The 23,173-nt window shown below is 43.6% G+C and overlaps 1 protein-coding gene across 4 annotated transcripts; it reads right to left on the reverse strand.

Moving 5' to 3' along the window:
* Nucleotides 1–1,676: 1,676 nt before the first annotated feature.
* On the reverse strand, nt 1,677–23,171 carry CPSF7 (cleavage and polyadenylation specific factor 7). Of its 4 annotated transcripts, none has more exons than XM_081152783.1 (10): nt 23,093–23,171; nt 22,367–22,475; nt 16,183–16,401; nt 15,240–15,343; nt 14,715–14,860; nt 11,466–11,880; nt 10,868–10,986; nt 8,555–8,723; nt 7,737–7,904; nt 1,677–3,694 (listed from the first exon to the last, which is right to left on the reverse strand). In XM_081152783.1, the coding sequence occupies exons 2-9, from the start codon at nt 22,418–22,420 to the stop codon at nt 7,742–7,744; spliced, it is 1,389 nt and encodes a 462-aa protein (XP_081008909.1). In that variant the 5' UTR covers nt 22,421–22,475; nt 23,093–23,171; the 3' UTR covers nt 1,677–3,694; nt 7,737–7,741. The 4 variants fall into 4 exon arrangements, with proteins under 4 accessions (XP_081008909.1, XP_081008907.1, XP_081008910.1 ...); XM_081152781.1 differs by having other exon boundaries at nt 14,688–14,860; XM_081152784.1 differs by having other exon boundaries at nt 23,020–23,098.
* Nucleotides 23,172–23,173: the final 2 nt, after the last annotated feature.

Raw genomic sequence — 23,173 nt, forward strand, 5'->3', positions numbered from 1 at the left:
TCAATCACTCTGAGAAGGTGGAGACTATCCCAGCGGCTTGTTCTCAGGCTGCGCTTAAGGATCCGGTGTGGACTGAAAAGACAGCGATGAAGCTGTGCCACTGATTTTCTTCCCCAGTTCCAGCCTGGATTTGTTCCTAAAGGCACCACCAGCTTCCTTATCTTCTTCAGGTCTGTCATCCTGCAAAAGATTGCTTATAATCTTCACCTCTGCCCAAAGCCAGCATCTTGTCTCATTCCTCTTCCGGATAATTGTCAGCTCCTTTCCAGGGTGAGAAGTAATTGGAAGCAGCACACTCTAAACTTACCAATATTTTTTGGTCACTTATTTTAAAGTTTCAGATTGACAAGAACACCTACTTTATTTTTTTAAGCTGGAGAAATGTTGCCCTAGATGAGTGTATCATTCCCTTCTCCAAGTAATCATCTTTAGAACTTTCTCATCTTGCTAGGTAGTGGTCTTTTTTTTCCTAGCCCCAAGAAGCCAGGAGCCATGACAGAATCCACTACTTTAGGCAAACTTGAATCAAGGGCCCTTGTCAGATGAATCCTAGAATATCTACACTTACTCAAAAGTAAAAAGTAATTGGCCTTTCAGCATTCCATGGTTTTTAACTGCACCTACTTCCTGTGAGCAGGCTCATTCTCATCGTATGGTCTCCACTGTCCAGTGCACTGATGCTTTTTCTTGTTTTCTATCCCTTCTGTGCCCTGGCCTCCTGTCTGCCTCTGGGGTCTATCCAACAACCACAGTGGACAGGTCTCAACCACGACACAATATCGAAAAATCCAATAGGAACATTCCTGGTATTTTAATCACAAACCCCTCTAATACCCTAGTGTTTGTGTAGAGATTGTTCTGTCACATAGGAAAGGCATTTTATTTAGTAAGCACGGCAAACAGATGCAGGTTTGACCATGACCTCAACTTAAGCACACAGGTGTAAACTCTGAGGCACTCCCAACTATTTTTTCTCCCAAGTTTCAGATGTGCTAGCAAACTTCCCTTCTGCTAAAGGTTGTTTTTAGGTTGGTTTTGCCTTTACTGGTCCCAACACACATTATGTATCATCTTGGTCTCTGGCTTATCTTATCATATAACTCTCCTCTTGTTCATCTGGCTTTTTAAGAAGCCAGCAGCTTTCTGGAATCCCAAGATCACTTGTTTTCTAATCTGTACTTTTTCATAGTTCATTTTACGAAACATGTTCATTCACATTTATCTCTGGTTCCTAAAACATGCTGTGTGGAAGGCGGAACAGCTATCATTTCCATCTTACAGATCAAAGAGCCTGAGGTTCCACTGCTTGTCCATGGTCAGAGCAATAGATGGAAGCAGGCACTAGCAATCGTACCTTCTCACCCCTAGCAGAGGATTCTTTCCTTCCTGAAAATGACATCAGGACTGAGCTGTGCAAGGTAGGACATTTATTCTGGGAATAAATCTTAGGAATCTTGGTAAAGGATGACTTAGAATTTTTCTTTAACCAGACTGTTTAAGTGGCTAAGGAAAAAAAGCTAAACTTCAAGGGGCACTTCCAAAGGTTTGCAGCAACTACATGCCCTATGTGCAATTCCAGCTAAGAGCTCAGGGTTTTACTACCATCCCGCAGCCTCTGCATCAGCCCATGCCCACACCCAACACCTCAACGAATCTATTCAATGCAGAATCCATAAGACAGCTCACACACCCCATTTATTATTTAAAAATACTTTGTTACAAAAGGAAAAAAATACAATGCAGTATAAAAGATTGACAGCGTCATCAAGTTTATTACACAATTTTCAACCTATCGGAAAGACAAACAAATCACCGACAACAGGGGGACGGGGCCTTGGCCTTTTTGAGGGTTGGGTTTTTTTCCTTTTGCTATCGGGAAATAAAACTAAAAATTGTGTCATTGAGTAAAAACAAAACAAAACAAAAAAATGGGGAGAAAAAATTCTCCGGGTAAACAGCTTTTCTGGTATTCTATATATTTTTTCCTTACACTGTCACCTTACTTGGTTTTCTCTACATTTTAAGAAGACACCTGGAGCTGCTCTCAAGGATAAGCACATCACTTAACACTTGGCCAGTTGGGCGGGTTGCCATGTTCTGAAGTGGAGGTGGGGATGGGATTTGGGACAGGGGAAAGAAGAGCTACAAACCTGTAGCCTCTGTCCCATGGGAATGTGCCTCTCCAAGCCCGGGGGACTCCCTCAGTGACTGAATGCGGGCTATGTCAGAAACGTGCAGGGAAGAAAGGAAGGGTTCAGTCCAACTCAGTCTCTCCCTGAGCCAGAAGGGTCTCTAATGACCCTACCTCTTACATGCTAAGTCTCATGCCACATGCCCTGTAGATGCAAAGAGCACCCACCACCCCACGGGTACTGCAGGACCCTGTTGCTGCTGCTTCCCTCAGCAACAAGAACATCACAATTTAGATGTTACGGGAAAAGCAATTCCATATGCCTGTGTGGATAATGGCCCCCCGAGTGGTGGTCCTTAGACCTCTGAGCTCATTCAAGTCAGGCTCCACTTCTTCCCTGCTCTTTATCAGAAGCAGGAAGTACCTCCAGGCAGACCAAGGGGAGCTACTAAATCAATACTCAAAAGGTGAAAAGACACCAAACTTGTGACTTTTACCTGTCTACTAGTGCCAGGTTATCCCACAGTAAGTAAAACTAGTACCTGGGAGATGCAAGCCCATGCTTACACCAAACCTGAAAAAAGAAAAGCCTATGGAAGTAGGTTGTATCCTGCCCAACTTGCCTCCTTCCCCACTCCTGGTACTTCACAAGGGTTCTTCACTGCTGAGGTCCAATGTCCCCACCTTCCCAATGGCAGTACCTTCCTCTAAAACAAGGAAGCAGCCTTCTTGGGGAAGGGCTCCATGTGTGAAACGGCAAAGCCCTGGGGGAAAAAAGAACACCTAGTAGAGCTGGTTATTGCAAGAGGCAACCAAGCACGAAGCAGCAGAGGCTGGTAATTGGCTCTGCAGGGCTTCCAGCAGACAGCAACCTCATGCGCCTTCTCTGCTTAGGAGGGGCAAGTCCACTGAGGGGGCTGGGCAGCAGGGAGTTGGAAGGGTTCAGCCCTCTGGGGGGTCAGGGAAACAAACCGTCAGTATGTAAGAAAAGCAAGAGAAGCTTTTCATAAATCTCTGTTCTCATGGTCCCTCCTCAAAGGGCTAGGAAGGTAAAGGAGTTAAACAAAGAAGTGGTATGTTAGCAAGGGGTTTGGACCCTCTTGGCCCCATCAAACCTAGTGCTGAGGGCAGGACCCTGGGCATATTTTGGCACACCCAGTCCCTCTCCTAGATCTCACATGAAGGACTCATTTTCTTTGAGAAGGAAGTCTTCCCATCAACCTCACCACTGAACTACTCCTGGAGAATCAGAAACTCATGTTTCCTTGAACAAAGCACCATTCTCTATGGAGACCAGGGGGCTGTACATGTTTTCTTCCTGTCTGTCTCCCCTCCCAACCACACAAAGTCTTTAGGTTCCTTCCCCTGGCAAACAGGAGGTGTGGGACGGGGAGGGCTGCCAGACAGTCTTCAATCCTGTAGGGCAGAGGGTATTCCCTGGGTGTCTGGAGGGAGTTAGGGGTTTGGAGGAAGGGGAAGGGGTAGAGCGGCCTCCGTCCTTTAGTCCTGATCAAGGTGAGGAGATGCAAGTCCATTAAAAAACATTCGCTTCCCACCAGACTCCTGCAATGAGAACATCAGAAAAGAACACAAATTAGAGGTTACTTTCTGATTAACGGGCTTAAATGACTTAAACTGGCATTTTCCAAAGTCACAACATATGAAGTAGGAGCTGTAGACAGGGCAGGAGAATGCAAGCCTGGGAAAGTAAAAGCAAGCAAGCAGGATTGTCTGGGAGCGTCTGCACTGTGAGTAGTGCGGGACTGGTTGGAGGAGAAACTACAGAGTAGGGAGAAAAAAGCGGTGACATCTTACTTTATGGTTGGGGGTGGGGCATAGACAATGAAATGGGGTCTCAAAGCAGTTTGAAAAAGAGACTTGGGCTGGAAAAATATAGAAACTACATTTCAAGAAAAGGTGTTATAAGAGAACATGGTGAGCTTAAATTGTGTTTCAGTAAATCTATTCTGAGCAAGTCATAGCTTACCTTAAGAGGGGAAAAAAATCTGGCCCGGTAAGGCGTGGCTCAGTGGTTGAGCATTGACCTAGGATCCAGGAGATCGCGGGTCGATTCCCGGTCAGGGCACATGCCTGGGTTGCGGGCTCGATCCCCAGTCAGGGGCGTGCAGGAGGCAGCCGATCAATGACGACTCTCTCACCATTGATGTTTCTATCTCTCTCTCTCCTTTCCTCTCTCTGAAATCAATAAAGATATATTAAAAAAAAAAAAAAGGGAAAATGGGAGGTCCAATGTGACAAAGCATATGTGTGCATAACCAAATCCATTAACCCCCAACACCCAAAGGGCCCTGGCAGGGAGCATGTACTTAAACAGGAAACTCCTAAACTTTTTCTTCTTTTAAAGATGCTCTGGCCCTAGCAGGTTTGGGTCAGTGGATAGAGCATTGGCCTGCAGAGACTGGGGCACTTGTGGGAAGCAACCAATCACTGTGTCTCTCTCTTTCTCTCTCTCTTCCCCCTCCACTCTCTGAAAAGCAATGGAAAAAAATATACTCGGGTAAGGATTTTAAAAAAAGCAGCTCTGGTAAACATACTTCAAACAGCATTCTATGAATATGTGTGTGCGCACACACAGAGCAGAGATGTTCTAAATTGTACTAAAACTCAAGAAATTTTTAATTTTTTCCCCAGATAACAGCTGTGCGTAAGGGGACAAGAAGCACAGTAACACCAAACTGCAGTGATCTGGCAAGGCCAGAACATAAAGCAGAGCATGGAAGTAAAAGAAAAATAATCAGTAGTCACCATCCAAGAAGCACAGTTAAGAACTTCTGCCCAACAGAAAGGCACTGTTAAGCTATTTGTCATATCTCTACCTAACTTAAGGTCCCTAGTCCTTGCTCTGATGTCACAATATTAATCTCAGGGGTGGTCTGGTCAGCCTGACCATATAAAATAGAACAGCTAAATGAAAAAAGGGGGATTAAATTCAGGCTTAGGATTTCTAATAATGTCCAAGCTGGCAATATAGCCCCCACACAAGTGCTCACCCTTTATGTATGCACTTCTGTATACTGAAGGAGCTATACAGAAAAGAAAACAAACTCCCACAAGCTGCATGATCCCTTTACTCTGAAACAGAACTATCAGCTCAGCAGCCTCAGAACCAGTTATGGACCCTGCGCTCTGGCTTCTCTAAACACCTATGCAGGCAGGTTTGCCTCATCTCCTATAGGGAAAACTGAAGCCCTCAGTGCTTTCTCAATTTTGCATCATTTGGGCTTCTGAATCTTTGCACTGGATCAAAACTGAGCAGAAAGCTGTTTTCACTGAACCAGGAGGATAGGAATGAGGTGAAAATGACTATATTTCAAGAGAAGGTCCTAAAATAATGAGACAATCGCCGAGAACTACAAAAAATAAAAACCACTGACGACTGAAGAATATCCTCAAACCCCAAAGCATATACACATTAGCCTGAAAGAGATGCACTTTGGGAACTGTCCCTACAAAACAAAATACAGTGGATAACTAGTGCATCAAGAGAAATAAACTATAGCACCCAATTCTCAAAAGAGTATGGCTACATTTTGGTAATAATGTTTGAATGCAGACAGAAGCCAGAGAGTACAGCAGTGGGCCAATCAGACTTTAAGCCCCAGAAGTGATGCCTATCCTGTGGAAGGATTGCTGATCTATTGCTGATGCGTGATGGAACACACTTTTTGCTCTCAGAGAACAGCTGTTCATACACTACAAATACTATTATTTTCTAAGTAAAAAATATGTACATAGAGCTTGTAAAGTCCCTGAGATAAATGAGGCCCATGCTGCATCTCCCCGACATGAAATCTCCTAAGTCATAACTTGGTAACTGCAGATGGAATGAAGTCATTAGGGTAAGAATGTGACATTTTTAGGGTGTCGGATTCAGTCCTCTTGGACTACATTATTATTTGGATGGAATAACCAACGTAAGAGAAATTGGGGAATTGGAACCCTGCCTGAGTTCACTTTCCTCATCTTCTCTGTGGCCTGTGCCACAGCCAAATGACCATTTTCAGGGAACTAGTGGGTTACAGAATTTTTCAGTTATCCAAACTGAATCATCATCATAATGGGGAAAACAGTCCCATTTTACAGGTGGAAGAAATGAAGCAAAATGACAGCTAAAGTCTCAGGTTCAGATGTTCAATCCCCAAAGTACTAATGAGCAGAGGATCTCACCATTTTTCTGTCTAAAGGCTGTTAGAAGTGAAGCCATGAAGAATAGTGACATGTGGTTACATTTCTAACTACTGAAGTGAACGTAGTCACAGAGACTGTAATTTGTGCTCTGCATGAACAAGTCCTTCCCTGGTCACCCTTATCCTAGTTAGCTCCAAAGGACACACTATGGGCTACAGGATTGGGCCAGAGCAGAGATACGGGACCCATAAGCAACACTAGCTACTGTGCTAACTCCAACAAGAGAAGGGAAATGTACTACTGCTACAAGAGCGATGAGACTGGATCAAAGACCTACTCTTGCACACAGCCTTCCACCCACTCCCTGAGCCTGAATTAGGGCAAAACTGTTTGTGGGCTCCACCTCTCATAGAACTGGCACCTCCCAAACTAAACCTGTTGCAAAATCTAGAAAAAAGTATCTAGAACCCACCACCTAACTCATAATTTTATGTGGGGTATCCTAGATTTCGGTGATGTCAAGCACTCTGATTCTGTGGAATGAATGAGTGGTTTAAGAACAGAGAAGGCAGGCAGGTAAAAGATGTTAGTAACTTTTCATTTACCCCTTTATCTGTCACCTACACAAGATGACAAAATTCCCAGCTATAAAACTCTGCTTAAGTTAATGGCAGATAACGTCAAACAACATAGTAGAGGGCAGTAGCCAAACATATCAAGACTTGTTTGTTAGTAGGTTGTCACTAAGCAAAATACAACAGACTTTTCCAACTGTTTACAGTCCAGTTATTGCTTGTGAACTTCAGGGACTCACAGGTGATGATGGTGAGGGGCATTTCCTTTCCCTTCTTCATCCAGTCATCCATCTATCCACCCAAAGATACCAAACAGAACTATTCCTCCTCCTCACCCTCTCATTCACAAAATGAGAAACTGTGGAACAGAAAGTAATATGGCTGGAGTAGAATTCACACTCAGGTACTGCCTGCAGACACTGTGCGCTCAGCCATTTTGCCTGCTCTCTCAGATACCAGGGCAAGGCAGCCAAGAAACAAAAATAGCTTAATCTCAGGTCCATCTCAGGGTGAGATGCCTGACAAGCAGGAAATCTGCCCTCTGAATTTTCAGTTACCTAAATCATAAGTCCCCCATTCCCTTTATTTGCTCTAAAAAGAGAGCACCCTGGCCGGGTAGCTCAGTTAGTTAAAGCATAGTCCCCATACACCAAGGCTGCATTGTGGTTTGACCCCGGATCAGGTCGCATACAAGAAACCACCAATGAATGCATAAATAAGAGGAAAGACAAATCGATATTTCTCTCTTCCTCCCTTCCTCTCTCTCAAATCAATTAATAAAAAATACATATAAAATATAAGGAGAGAGAGAAAAGTCTTCAGTTAGTAATTTTTCTTTCATAAAAGATCCTCCACCAGCCAGGAATGGGGCTTCATCCCACCTTTCTCAGTGGTGCCGGTCCCGTTCTCTATCCCGATGTCTCTCGTGTTCTCGGTTCCTTTCTTGGAAATAATCATCATGCCGATCTTCATTGTGAAGCAGGTCCCGGTGCCTCCTGCTGCTCTCCCGGGACCGGCTAGGCGACCTCTCTCGGGACCGATGTCTTTTCCTATTAGAAAGATCCTTCAGCCTCGCTCAGAAGGCCTACCACATTCCTTCCAAAAGTGTTGTGTTTGGTGTCTTCTAGTATTTACCTAAACCAGTCTTCCACTACTCTATCACGAACCTGCTGCCTGACGGAGATAGCTCTTTAAGGACTAGTCTTTTTTTGCGAAAACAGTTAAATCTGTTGAGACCTTACTAATGTATCAAGTGCAGTGCTAAGAGCTTTATGTGCATTATCTCACCCAATCTTTACAACAGGCCTATAAAATCTGTAAAATTAGTACTACTATTGTTCCCTTTTTAAAAATAAGGCTTGGAAAGTTGAGTAATTCCATTCTCAAGGTCACACGGGTTGTTAGGAACAGAACTAGGATTCAAACCCAAGCACATACGGCTCCAAAGCCCATGTTCTTAGCTATTCCAGTCTTTTTTTTTCCTAAATAAGACCACTGCCTCACCTAACACAGATTCCAGACATTATAACATTTATTACTGTAAATGCTAGGTTAATTTCTTCCCCTTGAAGGCATGAGGATTAGGTCTGCTCTTTCAGCCAGGTCCCTGCCAGATACCCTGGGCTCTTTCCTCCCCCTGCTAATCCCTGGAAGAGTGCTGCTCAGGGCTGGCAGGCCACTGAAGCAATCACCAACTCACCTGGACGAGCTCCCGCTGGCACCCACACTGTAGGACTTGGCTTCAATGCCATGAAGACAGTCCTTAAGAGAAGAGATGAGGACACGGCAACGCTCATCATTGGCGACCCGGGACTGTTTGATAACAGCAATGGCTGTGAGCAGCGTCTCAATCGCGTCACTGTAATCCCCTGAAGGGATGGATGGGAAAGGCCAAGGATGAGCAGAGGCAATAAACTAACTGGACCAGAAGGAGAACTCAGGAGGACACAAACCAAGAGTAACTAGCCGTCCCACAGAACACAGTAAAATAGATGAGGCAGAAGTGGGAGGTATAAGACTGGGCAGCACCTGCATTCCAATGGTCTGGAATCACACATGTTCTCAGATCTGTTAGTGGATGTATAAACTAGTGCATCATTGTCTGAGGGTTATTTTGACAACAATCATTGAAATAAACAATGTGCATACGTTTGACCCAAGAATTCTAAAAATTTTCTACTTCTATCCACAACTATGTATAGGTTTAACCATGTTTGTTTCAGCATTGTTTGTTGTATTAGAGAATTACAAACAATAGGCTATATAATTATAGATCATTGGTTGTACAGACTACTACATGGTTGTTAAAAACAAAGAAATCAATGTAAAGTGCTTAGCAGTGTCACACACATAGTAAGGGTTCAATAAAGTTAGGTACTGTTACACATGATATAATACATGTCCAGAATATATTGTAACTTGAAAGTTATAAAACAGTACTTCATTTTTATAAAACAGTAAAATTACATACGTTGTTATATGTACAAAAAACATCTGGAGGATAAGCACAAACTGTAAAAGGCAGACTTGTAGGTGGGTCTTGTGTAGAGGACTTTATTAATACTGCATATTTTTGTCAAGATTCTCTCAAATCTATAGTCAGATGTGTGCAGACATATGTAATGTATATCTAAAACATGTATATAGCATATACACATGTATACACACACACATGTATATTCAAAATGATTTATTTAAATTATGCTGCCATCAAGAATTAGCTCCTTCATTTCCCGAATCTGTGCAATGCCTGGCAGGAACAGAGGTAACAGGGTGGGTACTTGCACAAAGCCTTTCCCAGCTATGTCAGGAGCAGTAAGGACAAAAGATAATGCAAGGAAAGCATGAGAGCAGACGGGGTCCAGTGAGAATAGGACTGGGAGCGTCCTCTGCACAGGCAACGAGGATAAAACAGAAACCGTGGAGGGGTCCAGGAACACCAGGATGTCAGCTCTACCAAGGAAGGAAAGTTTTGCCTGTTTTATAGGCGTCCCACAAATATTTGTGGCTTAAATGACTAGAATGAGAACAACAAAGAGAGCTAGAGATTCGGTTTCTGAGCATCGTGGTGGGAAGGACATGGTGGAGTATAAGGATTATTTTCATTACAGTCCTCTGTACATTTGACTTGTCACAATGAGCATAGATTACTTTTTAATTTAAAAAGGTTTATTAAGATGCCAATGAAGATTTTCTGGAGGGAAAAAAAGTAAGAGAGTATGTATACTTCCTGTCTTTCACCTACTCTGTGGATTCAAATTTTGCAGCCAAAGCTGAGAAATCATGGAAAACAGATGATAATATTTAGGGTTAACTTGAGATCGAACAGTCTACATTTACATCCACGTGGCAAACACACAGGAAGTAAGTGAATATGACTAATGTCATAAGTGAAACTTGGACCAGAACCCTGCAACTTCCTGTATTTCTTCTTTCAGAAACCAAAGATTCTCAAGTCTTGGCTTCTGGTTATGCCCACTTAATACTGACAGCAGGGCAAAAGTTAGCTATAAAAGCATATTATGCCCAGGCTGCTGTGGCTCAGCTGGTTGGGCGTCAGCCCTGTGCACTGAAAGGTAACCGGTTCAATTCCTGGTCAGGGCACATGCCCAGGTTGTGGGTTCGATCCCTAGTTGGGGTGCATACAAGAGGCAACTGATGGGTATTTCTCTCTCTCCCTCCTTTCCTCTCTCTCTAAAATCAATAAAAACATGGAGAAAAAAAAACATATTATGCTTTATGATGCTTTTTAAAAATATATGTTTTTATTGATTTTTAGAGAGAGAGGAAGGGGAGATGGAAGGAGAGATAGAAACAATGATGAGAGATCCCGAAAGCCAAGCAATTAGGTTACATATTGCTTTTCAACCTGTGCCACTCCTGAGAATCTAACAGTGCTCCGACTTTATCTTGTTGAATTTCTTGCTGATGGAAATGACAAAACATGGAAAAAGGGAAAAACAACGGAAAGACTAAAGGCAAGGAGAAGGCAGCAAAGGTAAGGGTTAGTTACCTGCACTGGCTCCAGATACTGCTTTGGAAATGGCACTGCTGGAAATTGCTCTGTTTCGCTTCATGATCTCTTCAAATTCTGCTTCACTCACTGTAGAGGGCGGAGGGCCCGAATCTCGGCTGCACAGAAATAATACCCGTCCTGAGTGCCACACCCCTTACTATCTTTACTACCCTCTCTAATATCATGTTATTTAATCGTGCTCTCCTGTGTAATTTCCTACATGGTTCTCTTTCTGTTCACATGTTTTGTGTGTTCACGTTCTCGTCAACAGGATTTATGTCATATACTTCTGTAATTTTGGCATAACCCAACAGCAGTGCCAGGCACTCACAGCCTCCCTACCAGCCACTTACACCACTCATTTCAATTAAGCCCCTTAAAGAGATATACGAATGACATGCTTTGGGTCAAGAGTTTAAGATACAAACAAAACATTGAATAAGAACATTATCTGATGGTGAGTACCCGACACTATGACCAGAGTTTCCACCAGGGAAACATAGAGTCAGTGCTCACTCTGTCCTCAGGAAGAACAAATGCTTCACTGTCTACCCGACCTGACCTTGGCACAGACTTACAGGAAGACAGCTCTTACCTGCCATGGTGGTTATAGGGTGCCGAGGCCTTCATATATGTATCTGGTGGAGGCCCCACTGTGGCATTTGGCGGGGGGAAGAAGGCTGGATTGAGGTGAAGGGCAGGCGGGATGGCCCCAGGGGGAGGTACAGCCAGATGAGGAGGTAATCGAGGAGGAGGGGGCATGAGATGCTGGTAGTGGATGCCAGGAGGAGGAAGAGGGACCCCAAAGCTTGAGGAGAGAGGTGGTGGGGGTGGAATTGGAGGTGGGGGCAGACCCATCAGGGGAAGGGCTGATGGAGGGCGGTTGAAGTAGGGCAGCACACTGGGGGGCTTATCCACACGGGTAGATGAGGGTACAAGATTCTCAGAGGGTGTGGCCCGTCCATCAGCAGAATCACTAGAATCTCTGGAGTGAGCCCGTGGAGGTATTCCTATGAAGCAAAAAGAACCACTGTTACTGCCCAGGCTTTAGGCACACCCACAGGACCAGTTCATCCTTCAGCAAGTCATCTGACACCACACTGAGGAAGGTAACAGGTGGCTGAAAAAGAAGGTAAAATCATCTACTGCCTTTTCTTTGGCCTCAGAGAAAAAGGTCAGCAGCAACTTAGTTAACACATAAACCCAGAAAGCAATATCACCTTAAATTCTGTATGTCAAAGAATGTTCTTTACCTAGAATTCTCAGTGCTTCACGTTATTTATCCTTAGATTTGTTTTATATTTTTAAGTGAAAAAGGATCGTAATAGCCCATGAGAAAATGACAGTGTTGAAGTATGTTCATTACTGATCAGCTGGACTCAATCTGATTTGAAATTCCATGACCCCTGATAAGAATTCAGGGCCTGTCTCCTTAGACTAGTACTAGTCAACCTTCCCTATCTGGCTGTTCACCTGGAATTTTCTCCTTGCCAAGGCACTTTGACTAGGGAATTTGAGGAAAGAGAGGGAAGGGCAAGGGATGGATGACACTTCATCCATATGCCAAAACTGATAACTGGGATGAAAAAGAGACACACAACAAAGAGTAGAAGACTGGAGATTGAGAGGTAAAGAGAAAATGGGAGATAAGCCAATAAAAGACCTGCCCACAGAATGAGCAGATGGCACACAGCTGACAGCAGGGACTCCCAGCAAAAGCCTGGTACAAAACATGCCTCAAATCTGGGAACTCCCACTACATTTCAATGGCCTAAATGTTCTACCCCACAGGGTGGCATACCATGAACACCATCACAGCACACTGGTCTGGTTATGCACAACAGGGTGCAGAACATGTTTGTACACAGCTGGAAACATGGCTCTGTACTGTGAAGTCACCTGGTTAAATTTGTTCCCTCTCCCCAACTTAAGACTACTTTAGACCTGGTTAACATGGAATCCAACAGAAGAACACAATCAATCACATGGCCTTGGGAGCCTTGGAGGTAGAAAGATGCCGTCAGCAGACAAATGTGGAAAAAAGGGTGCTCCTTAAACTAAAACTTGTTAGTAAACCCCAACTTCTGGTTAAAGCATAAGGTGGAATTAATCACCCTGGCAACCACCATGGTTTCTATAACTGTAGTATACCACCAGTGCCTATCATAGCACTCTCTTGCTTTTCACGTCTCAAACACATGACAACTTATTTCCCAAGTTCTCTCAAACCAAAGGAAGAGGAGGTATTAGCGAGTGTGATCTCTGAAAGTTAGATACCTTCGCTTCTACTGTCCCTCATCTGCAAGGTTCTGTTTTGTATCTATGGCTACAAATCCCAAGAGTAACAACCATTTTTAAGCAAAGGAAGTCTACCAACTGTACTCAGTGAATTAACAGAGGCCAAGTGCATCAACATGACATAGCAGAAAAACACCACTCAGTCACCACCACCATTTCAGCAAAGAGAGGTAACACCAAGGAATAAACAGCCAAGTGAACGCAGGAACGTGAGGCAGCTGTAGAATTACGTATCTTAGACAAGTCTGAAGAGGGCTGATTTACAGGAAGACTCTACAACAGAAGGGACTTGAAAATTCAAGTTGTCAATGAAGAAAAGTGTGTGCCTTCTAACCCAGAGTAATGGGAGCTCACACCACATCCATCTAGGGTCTCAATCTAGTTAAAAGAACAGCTACTCCTAGACAAGAGACAAGTGGCTATATTTCCACCTTCAATCAATCAATACAAAATCCCAGTGGACCACCCTATTAATACAAGGCACTATTTTGAGAAGACTATTGCCACCAACCCCAAAAGCCACCCACTGTAGTCAAAGAAAAATAAAGGCAGTTGGCTGTTTCAGGCAGGGCCTTGCAGGGTGGCTGCACCTTGTGAGGTCAGGCCAATCCAAGGTCTGGTCCTAAGGTTTCACAGGTTCAGAAACTCAATTTTAACAGTTCACCTTGGGGTGATTAAACCCTAAGAGAATGATTCGCATTAACCAAACTCATAAGAGACTGATTCATAAACCAGAATGCCAATTTATTAATTTGCAATGAGAAAGAGAACTGCCAAGCAGACCAGAACATTTGTGTCAGCTGGTCAGTGTAGTCTCTTCCCAGTAGGAGAGCCTAGCTGGGAAACCAAATCAGTATCAGAAGGTGGCTTGACGAGTACACAGCCAGAATAAAGGGATTAAGGGAAACTAACGTCGAGCTAAGGTAGCATGACACAACTGTCTTTACTAATAAGAAATATTTTCTAAGCAGACTAAAGTATCTGGTAACTGAAAGGGCACCGCTGCACAATCCTAGAGCAACACTGTTAAATTCATTCTCCAGCACTTCACAGAGCACCCCTTCCAATCTCGGTTTATGACAATATTACAGCCATATTTTTATTTTAGGGTGGCTCCTTGATAATTTATAGAAAGGCATGTTTTACAATTAAGCCCAATCACACTCTACAGATTTTTTAGACAGAAACACACAATTTCGAGTTGACACGAACTTTAAACATCATGTATCTAGTTCAGATGGGGATATAAGCGCACGCAGTAAAGTGATTTGCCCAAGGTCACGTGACTTAGTGGCAGAACCAAACTATAACCTGAACCTACCTGACTCCCAGCAGTGTTCTTTCTCGTACACAAGCCTCACTTTTGGGCCAACCTATTGACCATGCCACCACCCACAACCACTACCACCCTCCCCCAAATTCCTCTACGCTGTAGGCTGAGCCTACACCACAGAAAACAAATCCACAGCCTACACCACAGAAAACAAATTCCCCATTCGTACAGATGGTCTCCACGTACCCCCTCTTGGGACTCGGACGCACTCACGTTTCCGAGCCTGTGCCTCAAATTGTGACAGGTTCTGCCTGGTGGCTGGCCTCACGTCTACTTTTTCTCCATTAAGAACTTTTCCTGGCAGGAGTTCCAACAATTTGTGGACAGAGTTTTCAGAGGCTACCACCACCTCAGCATACCTTGAGGAAGAAAAATTAAAAAATGAGTGAGATTACCAGACAACAGAGAGGAACAAGGAAATTCTCTTCCACTTTTAGTGAAAATTGGTAAAGCAAAAAGATATCCTCTATTACTGAACACACACACAACCGCCACCAACAAAAAGGTGTCAGTCTATAATCTTCCTACTTCTTCAAAATTAGAAATCAGCTTTCTTTGCCCCTCAAAGGGTAGATGTTCTACTACACTGCAGCCAGGACTCCATTCTAAGGCAGTTTGCCAAAACCAAGGCAGTAAACTGGGCTGGGCCAGAGGGATTAAAATCCAGGGCCAAAATATAGTGCAGACCTATTTCCCAATGGTTACAAACTAAAGGGGCTTCTCAAATCCAGACCTCACCCTTTGGACTGGCCATTTGCTCGGTTCTCTGCAAATTTCAACTCCACCACATCATAGACGCCTACAGAGCGAATAACCTGGATCAGCTGCTGGTCCGTGGTCCACTGGGGCCGGCAAAATGGAAAAGGAAGAAATGTCAGGAGCCACACTGCCCCCGCCCCCAATCCAGAGCATCCCAAATCCTTCCCCCAACCTAGGATTCTGTTCACAGCAATGGCCTCCCACAGGAAACCCGAAAGCCCATCAGTGTCTCAGTCAGTGCAGGCTTTTCTTTCTGCCCTCACCCATAGAGAATTCCAAACCACCTCCCTCCACAATCCCCATCTTCAGAGACTAAGATTAAAACCTAGTTTAATTTTGACTGTCATTTGGGCTGGCTGGACATCAGTTCAAACACTGATTACTAGCAGCTTTGAATTACAGATCTGATATGCTAGAATTGACCATTGTCAGGAACTTTCCCCTCAGTATATACATTTTCTAATTTGGAAAAATAATGCCCCCCTCCACCAGCCCAAAAACAAGTCACACAATAACTTGCAGAACAACAATCACCACCTACCCCGAGTGTACTAGAGCTATCAAGGTCTTTGATCCCTGTCACCCATCATTATCACAGGACCATCTAATGACCACCAAGAGTTCAAGGTATTCACTCTGAAATCTCATCCCACAGATGACCCTGCTAGACATAAAGCCCCAGGGTCAGGGGTGGTAACAAGATGACAGGAAAAGCAACTACCCACTTAATCATTGCTTTCTTCGGCACCAGAACGTCCTCAGGATAGTTCTCTTTCAGAGATCAATCCAACCTGATCCCAGGAAAAAGAAATCCAACCCCATCAGAGCACAAAACAGTGCAACATTGGTTTTTGAAAATGCCATCACCTCCCAGTGCTCTCCCTCCAGCCCACCCATAAGCCTTTTCGGTACCCACGCTCACCCAGGAGAAGCTGCCCACATAAACAGCAGCTCGCCTATTACGCAGGCCACTGTAGGTGTACAGAATTGCAGGGGTCTTGTTATTAGGCTTGGGAGACGGCTCCTGGCGAACAGGAGGAGGTGGCTCAGTGCTGCTGCTTCTGTCATCTGAGGGCTGTGAAGTGGCTGTCAACACGTCATCATACAGGTCAATCTGATCTGTATTGTTGAACTCTGGGTCCTAAGAGATGGGGGTCAGCAAAGGTGGGTTTGCAAACCTTTCACTTTTTCATTCTATTTCACTCTAGTTTACTTATAAATACTTTATAAAACACACAAAACTTCCTTGTCCCACTCTAGGGAACTAGGTCAGGAAAACTTCCTCATTTAGAACTATTCCACTTAATTATGCTCGTGCATATTTTTCTCCCAAGACCCTGTAAGTGTCCGCAATGTTTCTAGCTCCAGTCACCTGAGAGAATTAAAAGGCACGTGACGACTAAAGAATGCAAAGATGCATTTACTACTGTTATAAATGAGGTTAGCTTCTAAAGACTACATCTAAGATGCACTAATGAAAATTTAATTTCAGTATATTATGCATTTTCAAAATCAAGAGTTACGCCTGGCCGGCATGACTCAGCAGTTGAGTATCAACCTATAATCCAGAAGATCGTGGTTTGATTCCCAGCCAGGGCACATGCCCGGATTGTGGGTTCAATCACCAGTAGGGGGCATGCAGGAGGCGGACAATCAATGACTCTCATCATTGATGTTTCTCTCTCTCCGCCTTCCTCTCTCTGAAATCAATACATATTTTTTAAAAAGAGTTACATAAAACTTACTATTCTATTTAATAAGAAACAGAAAGCAGGGAAAAGGCATGTTAAAATGGGAACCAAAATGCAAAAAAGAATGGGAGTTACTGGTTTAAATTATTTGATTTACACAGGTGATTTAGGGAAGCTCTAAAACTCATAGTATACAATCCCATATTTCTAATAATCATCAAAGAAACATTAAAAGAATAAAATAAAAAGGTGGTAACTCTGGGGGATTTTCCCTCATTAAGTTCTATTTCTCAAATGACATGCAGATCCAATATAGTACCATGACACCTATGTAAGAAACATCTTTGAACAATATCAGATACACACAAATAGTGAAAGGTTCTCTAAAACATAAGGGTCAGAAAACAAGAGATGAACCCATATCATAAACTATGTCACAGTGAGCATTTACAACGTAAATGTCTATTCTGGAAGATTCTTTTTGCCTATGTGATATATTACTGTATGGACTGACTGTGTGCCCCGCCAGCACACATATGTTGAAACCCTACTTCCCAGTGTGATGGTATTAAGAGGGGGGCCTTTAGGAGGTAATTAGGATTAGGTGAGGTCTTATGGGTGAAGCCCTCATAAATGAGATTAGTGCCATTTTAAAAGTCAAGTGAGAGATTGCTTGCTCTGCATAATGTGAGAATATGAGAAACTGGTGGTCTACAACCCAGGAGAAGACCCTTACTAGAACCCAAAAATGATTTTGGCCTTCTAGCCTCCAGAACTATGAAAAATAAATTTCTGTTGTCCACCACCCTGTTTTTAGTATTTTGTTATAGAAGCCCAAGCTGACTAACACTCTATACCAAAAATCCCAAAACCGTAAGAATTACTATCAAGGGATCTTAATGTTTCAGATTTTGCAATGTCATTATCTCAGATCTTATTTTAAAGGATCAGACAAGTATTTTTTTCAGCTAACACTCTAACATTTAAACTGTGCTAAAGATTAAGCTGCCAAAATGACAAAGATAGGGAGAAGTGCAAAGTGTTTTATGGAAACCACAGCTCATTCATGTCACTGCTGTCTTTTAAAAAAATGGAATAAAGGAAAAACCTACATTAGGTAACTTGTCTAGTTCTCTGAAGAGTCATTTCCTCGTCTAAACTCAGGACAGGAAGCTCCCTTCAATACCAACACAAGAACTGTTGATTCTGAAGTAAGGCTAGAGAGGAGAGATTTACTACCAGATTCATTCTTAGACCTATATACCACCACAAACCTTTGGAAACAATCTTTTAGTTTCTCAGCTTATCTGAAGTACAATGGAAGAGCATGCACACTAAGATAGTATTATTGGATTGTTCTGCTAGTGAAGGGGAAAGGATTCTACTTCTTGAGGCATGTAAATAATTTCAAAGATCACAAATACTCTAAGAAACCCCATAAGGGAGGAGTTTAAACCTTGTAAAAATGTCAGAAAGAGCCCAGCTGGCGTGCCTCAGAGGTTGAGCACTGACCTAGGATCCAGATTGAGGTTTGATTCCCAGTAAGAGCACACGCCTGGGTTGCGGGTTCAATCCCCAGTAGGGGGCGCGCAGGAGGCAGCCCATCAATGACTCACTCATCACTGATGTTTCTCTCTCTCTCCCTCTCCTTTCCTCTCTCTGAAATCAATTAAAACACACACACACACACAAAAACCATTTTAAAATATCAAAAAGAGAATGGCAAGAGAAACTTTTTAGGGGCAGCTTCAAAACAAAACAAGGAATCAGTAAGGCAAACAAGCACTAGAAGGCTGTTGTGGGTAGGCAAACCTATAACTAAGGATCTTGCATAAAAACAGGTGTGTAAAAAATAGGGAGAAGCTAACATTGCAGAGTGCAGGGTGGATAATAAATTGAATAAAGCATAGACAAAGGTAGGGCCAACTTGACAAATATTTTGTGTGTAAGATAATTCATAGCCCTTTCGTTTTGAACGATCCCACTCTAGCTAAATCACTGACTGACTTATTCCTATCCAGCTACGGTACTCTATCGTGGTGCAGGGAGAGAAAGCACTTGATCCTCTCCAATGACCTAGCCCTTGGAGAGCACCACTTCGCACTAAGTTCCTTTCTTTTAATCAAGGATTTTGAAATGGAACTTAAACACACGACCTTGGATAGTCAGTGGAATCCAATTGGGATTCTTTCCATGCAGTACCTGTGATTCAGAGATGTGTATCTGAAAGTTGTAATACAAAAACTACCACTAATAACTGGGTAGCAAACTAGCAGATTTGGATAGCTCAGAGGGGAAATGTATCACCAGGAAGTGCCCTGTATTATAAGCCTAGGCAAACCATCTACTCTTCCAGGGTACCTAGAAAATGATAGACTCAATCCTGGAAAAACCTATTGTACGGATTACCTTACTGCTTTAAGAAACACAAAAGAATTCAACAAGTGCAAAATTGTCACAAGATTCAAATGGTGTCTCTGGGCCACAGAGCCTCAGTTCAAAGAAGTTGATGGAACTGTTCCGATGCACAGGGCAGGTCTGTTGAGGATTGTGTTGAGGTAAAATTTTATTGAAGAAACAAGGTATCAATTTATGTTTGGATTTAAATCTGTTAGAAATACCAATTCATTTACTTCTTTGGTTAGTAAAACAAAAAACAGATAACAATCTGAAGTTTTTCTGATTACCAAACACACGGACGATTTATGTACTGATGGATTAGGTTAAGGCAAAATCTAATTTTACAAATTAAGTGAACACAATTTTTACTTAAGCAAAGAAAAATAAAAAAAAATTTTGCTTAAAAATAAGTATATATTTAATACTGAGTAACTATCTCATGAAGAATTTTGTGTTTAACAGCATAGGGAGAACTGTGACTGTCTCATGAAGCTTCTTGGTCAACAAGAGAACTAGCGGAATTTTGAGTTTAAACAACCAACCCCCTTTCCCTGATATCTGGGGGAAGTAATAAAGCCTAGAATTTATTTTTCTCAAAGCAACCTACTTGATAACACTGTTTCTTTTCATTGTAGCCAAAGCTAAAAAATTTAGGGTTTATGACCATTTCCACAATTCTGACCTCACGGTCTCCCCTTCCGTCATAGTCCATTGCCCTCAACCACCAGGAACACCGATTTTGAGCACATGGATGTCCCCCCCACCCCCCCTTTTACCTCACTAGTCCCAACACAGTGCCTCGCAAACAAAAGTAGCTCAGTAAATACTTGTAGATGGAAGTAAGAAAGAGAACTGGGCATACTGTGCAAAGCGCCTGCCTATCTTGCACAAGGAACACTCAGGAGAAACCAGCTCTGGGTCTCCAGACTCCCTATATAACAGGAGTAAAGCAGCTCTGTAAACAGGCTTTTGCAGCACATGTAAGAGATCAGGGAGTCAGCACTATAGGATTCCACCGAGGAAATGCATTCATTTCCCTCAGGGAACAAAGTACATGTGATGGAATTTTTGAGCACATGGGTCAGTTTTGGGTGAATCAGTAACATTCTTAAAACATTCTAAAGCCCTATACTGTCTGTCTTCAGTCTAAGCCTGCTCCTAACAATCCTAGCCAGACAAAGCTATTACCTTTTCTTTAGCAGCCTCCAAATAACACTAAAACCAGCTTTGCCAAAAATTAACTCACTGACTGGGGGGGAAGCACTCCTTCCCCAACCTTCCAAAAGACACTCAAAAATCTACACTTTCTTCAACTTGCTGAGCATCAAATATTGTCCATTTGGTATAAATGTCTACTAGATTCCACACACCATCTTTGGCCTATCTTAGACCCATAAAAAAATCCTTTTTAACAAGAGACCAGAGGACACAAATTGTTGAGGCCAATGACTTCTACTCTGACAAAACAGTGACCTCTGGACGGGGCCTGTGTCTTGTCTATGACCTACAACTTACACTGCTTAGGAAATAATGAAATCTCACTTTCTTAGACCACATGTGGCTAGACCTGTGGTCAAGGACCCCTTTCTGCCCATTTTCCAAAGCAGTGCTATTATCCACCTACAGGAGTGAGCCAACTCCAGTAAGGGAGTCTTCTTTTCTTGCTATCTTGTATTTAAGAAACCAACCAACCAACCATAATTTGTTAAAAAGCAGTAAAAGTCTGATTCAAAGTAACACGGAAAACTCAGGAAAGCAATGGTTTGTAACCTAATTAATATACTAAACCTTTCTTTTTACCCATAAATATTTGACTTGTTGGAATTTAAAATTTTTTAATGTATTTAAGCCAATCAACAACCACATGTAGATGTATCCAGTTTACCTGAAGAGACTAGAAAATGACAATTAAAAAGTATAACTGATGAAACTGTATAATGGGTACAAGGTCATCACCCTATTCTAATTTTGTGCTTTAAAATCTCCATGTTAAAAAGGCATAATGCATTAAAAAAGGTTTTTTAATGGAAACTTATGCCAAGTGAAAAACCAGCACGTATTTCAACCTCTTCTGTTGCATCAAATCAGAGTCCAAGCGGTGTACTTTCCTTCTTTAGTCTGTTCTATCTTCTCTTCAAGTCCTAAAGTGTACCCATTAAAAGATGCCAATGGAAACAATCCACTTACTCAAGTAGAATGATGCTGAAAATCATTAGTTTTAAATAGAGACTTTGGAATATTCTTGAGATGTGAGCTCAAGAGCTCACAATCAAACTGTACATCACATTGTTGTTTCAAGAGAAATCATTGTATAATTTTCCTTGACATAACATAAAGGCACCAACAAATTCAACTTAGGGTACGTACACTTGCTTTTTACGTTTGTCCCATACCTTTACCTCTCCCCTAACCACCCCCCAATTAGACTAGATTCATCCACAAGACATATTACACCAAAATGCCTATGGACCTCCTAATGGAATCAAGCTACTTATAGAAAATGTAAAACAATCAGAATATAGCTGAAAATAAATGTTAGAGTGTCTTTATATTGTGCCTTTGCACTGCCTTATGGGAGGAAGAGGGAACTAACATTTTTCCAGCTGCAGTTTGAGAGAATCACAAAGGAACAGGTATCAACACTGTCCTCATGAATACTACAGAAAACATAATTCTAATTTTTAAGTGTGGTTAGTCTTTGAGAAGAGAGACATCCAACTTTGGCTTCCTGGGGCAGCACATTCCACAGGTTGATTCTCCATTCCATTAAACCTGACTTTTATTTGCTCATAAATCAAAGTCTTTCAAATTAAGCCTGGAGATTTAAATTAATATAAAGCAGAATGGTCAGAAGTCTTGAAAGTCTGTGCTAGAGGGGCAATGTCGGACCCGATAGAGGCGCGTTCAGGCCTAGCAAATCCTCAAGGACTGGCATAACTTGGAACCACTGCAACTATACTAGAAGTGATTTCGTGGCTGATCAGGAAAATCCCACTGCTCTCGATGACCCCTCACCTGATTGAACTCCTCGTCGGCGTATATATCAATCAGGTCCACTCCTTCTGACATGGCTCCGGAAGGCAGATCGCGAGCCCGGAAAACGGACAAAGTAAGAAAGATGCCACTGCGATATCCAGAAAGAAGCAAGAGTTAGATGGCATGTGGGTCCCGGGTTGGAAGGAGGGCAATGGTTACCAACCTCCCGTCTCCAGAGACGCAGCCTCCCCGGAGCCCAAGCTCGGCCCCACCCGCTCCGCCCCGCCCCCGGCCTCGCGCCGCCCCTCGCTCTCCCAGGCCGCCGAGGCTCGCGGGGCTCGCTGCCCATCACCCTCGGGCCCGAACCGAGCAGCGCCGCAGCTGGCCGCGGAGCGACAGGAAAGTCCAGGCCTCTCGGAGGAGCCCTCGGACGGCGCCGCGAAGAACGCCCGAAGCAAAGTCCGCGGCCCCAGCCTGGCGCACCTGCCTAGGCCCCAAGGCGGCCCGGATACAGTCCCCGTGGGTCCCAGAGCTCCAGCCGCCCCCGCTTCCCACCCAGGCCCCGTTCTCGCTCCCAGCTAGGCCCGCCCCGCTCCCTCCCCGCAGACCCGGCCCAGCGCCCTCAGCCCCCTCCCACAAAGGCCCGCGCCTCCCTCCGTCCGCCGATTCCCGCTGCCCCAAACTCAACCGACCCCCTCCCTGCCTCCGCTCCGGCCCCGAGCCCTCTTCCGGCCCAGCTGGCCCCCGGCCGCGCGCCCCCGTTACCGGGAATATGGCGGCGGAGGCGGCGAGTCGAGACTAGGCCCGAAGCGCGCGAACCGCTCTCGGCCCCCAGATCCCGCCTTC

The sequence above is a fragment of the Miniopterus schreibersii genome (genome assembly GCF_964146895.1).
Source record: "Miniopterus schreibersii genome assembly, chromosome: 12".
In the NCBI taxonomy this organism is placed as follows: domain Eukaryota; kingdom Metazoa; phylum Chordata; class Mammalia; order Chiroptera; family Miniopteridae; genus Miniopterus; species Miniopterus schreibersii.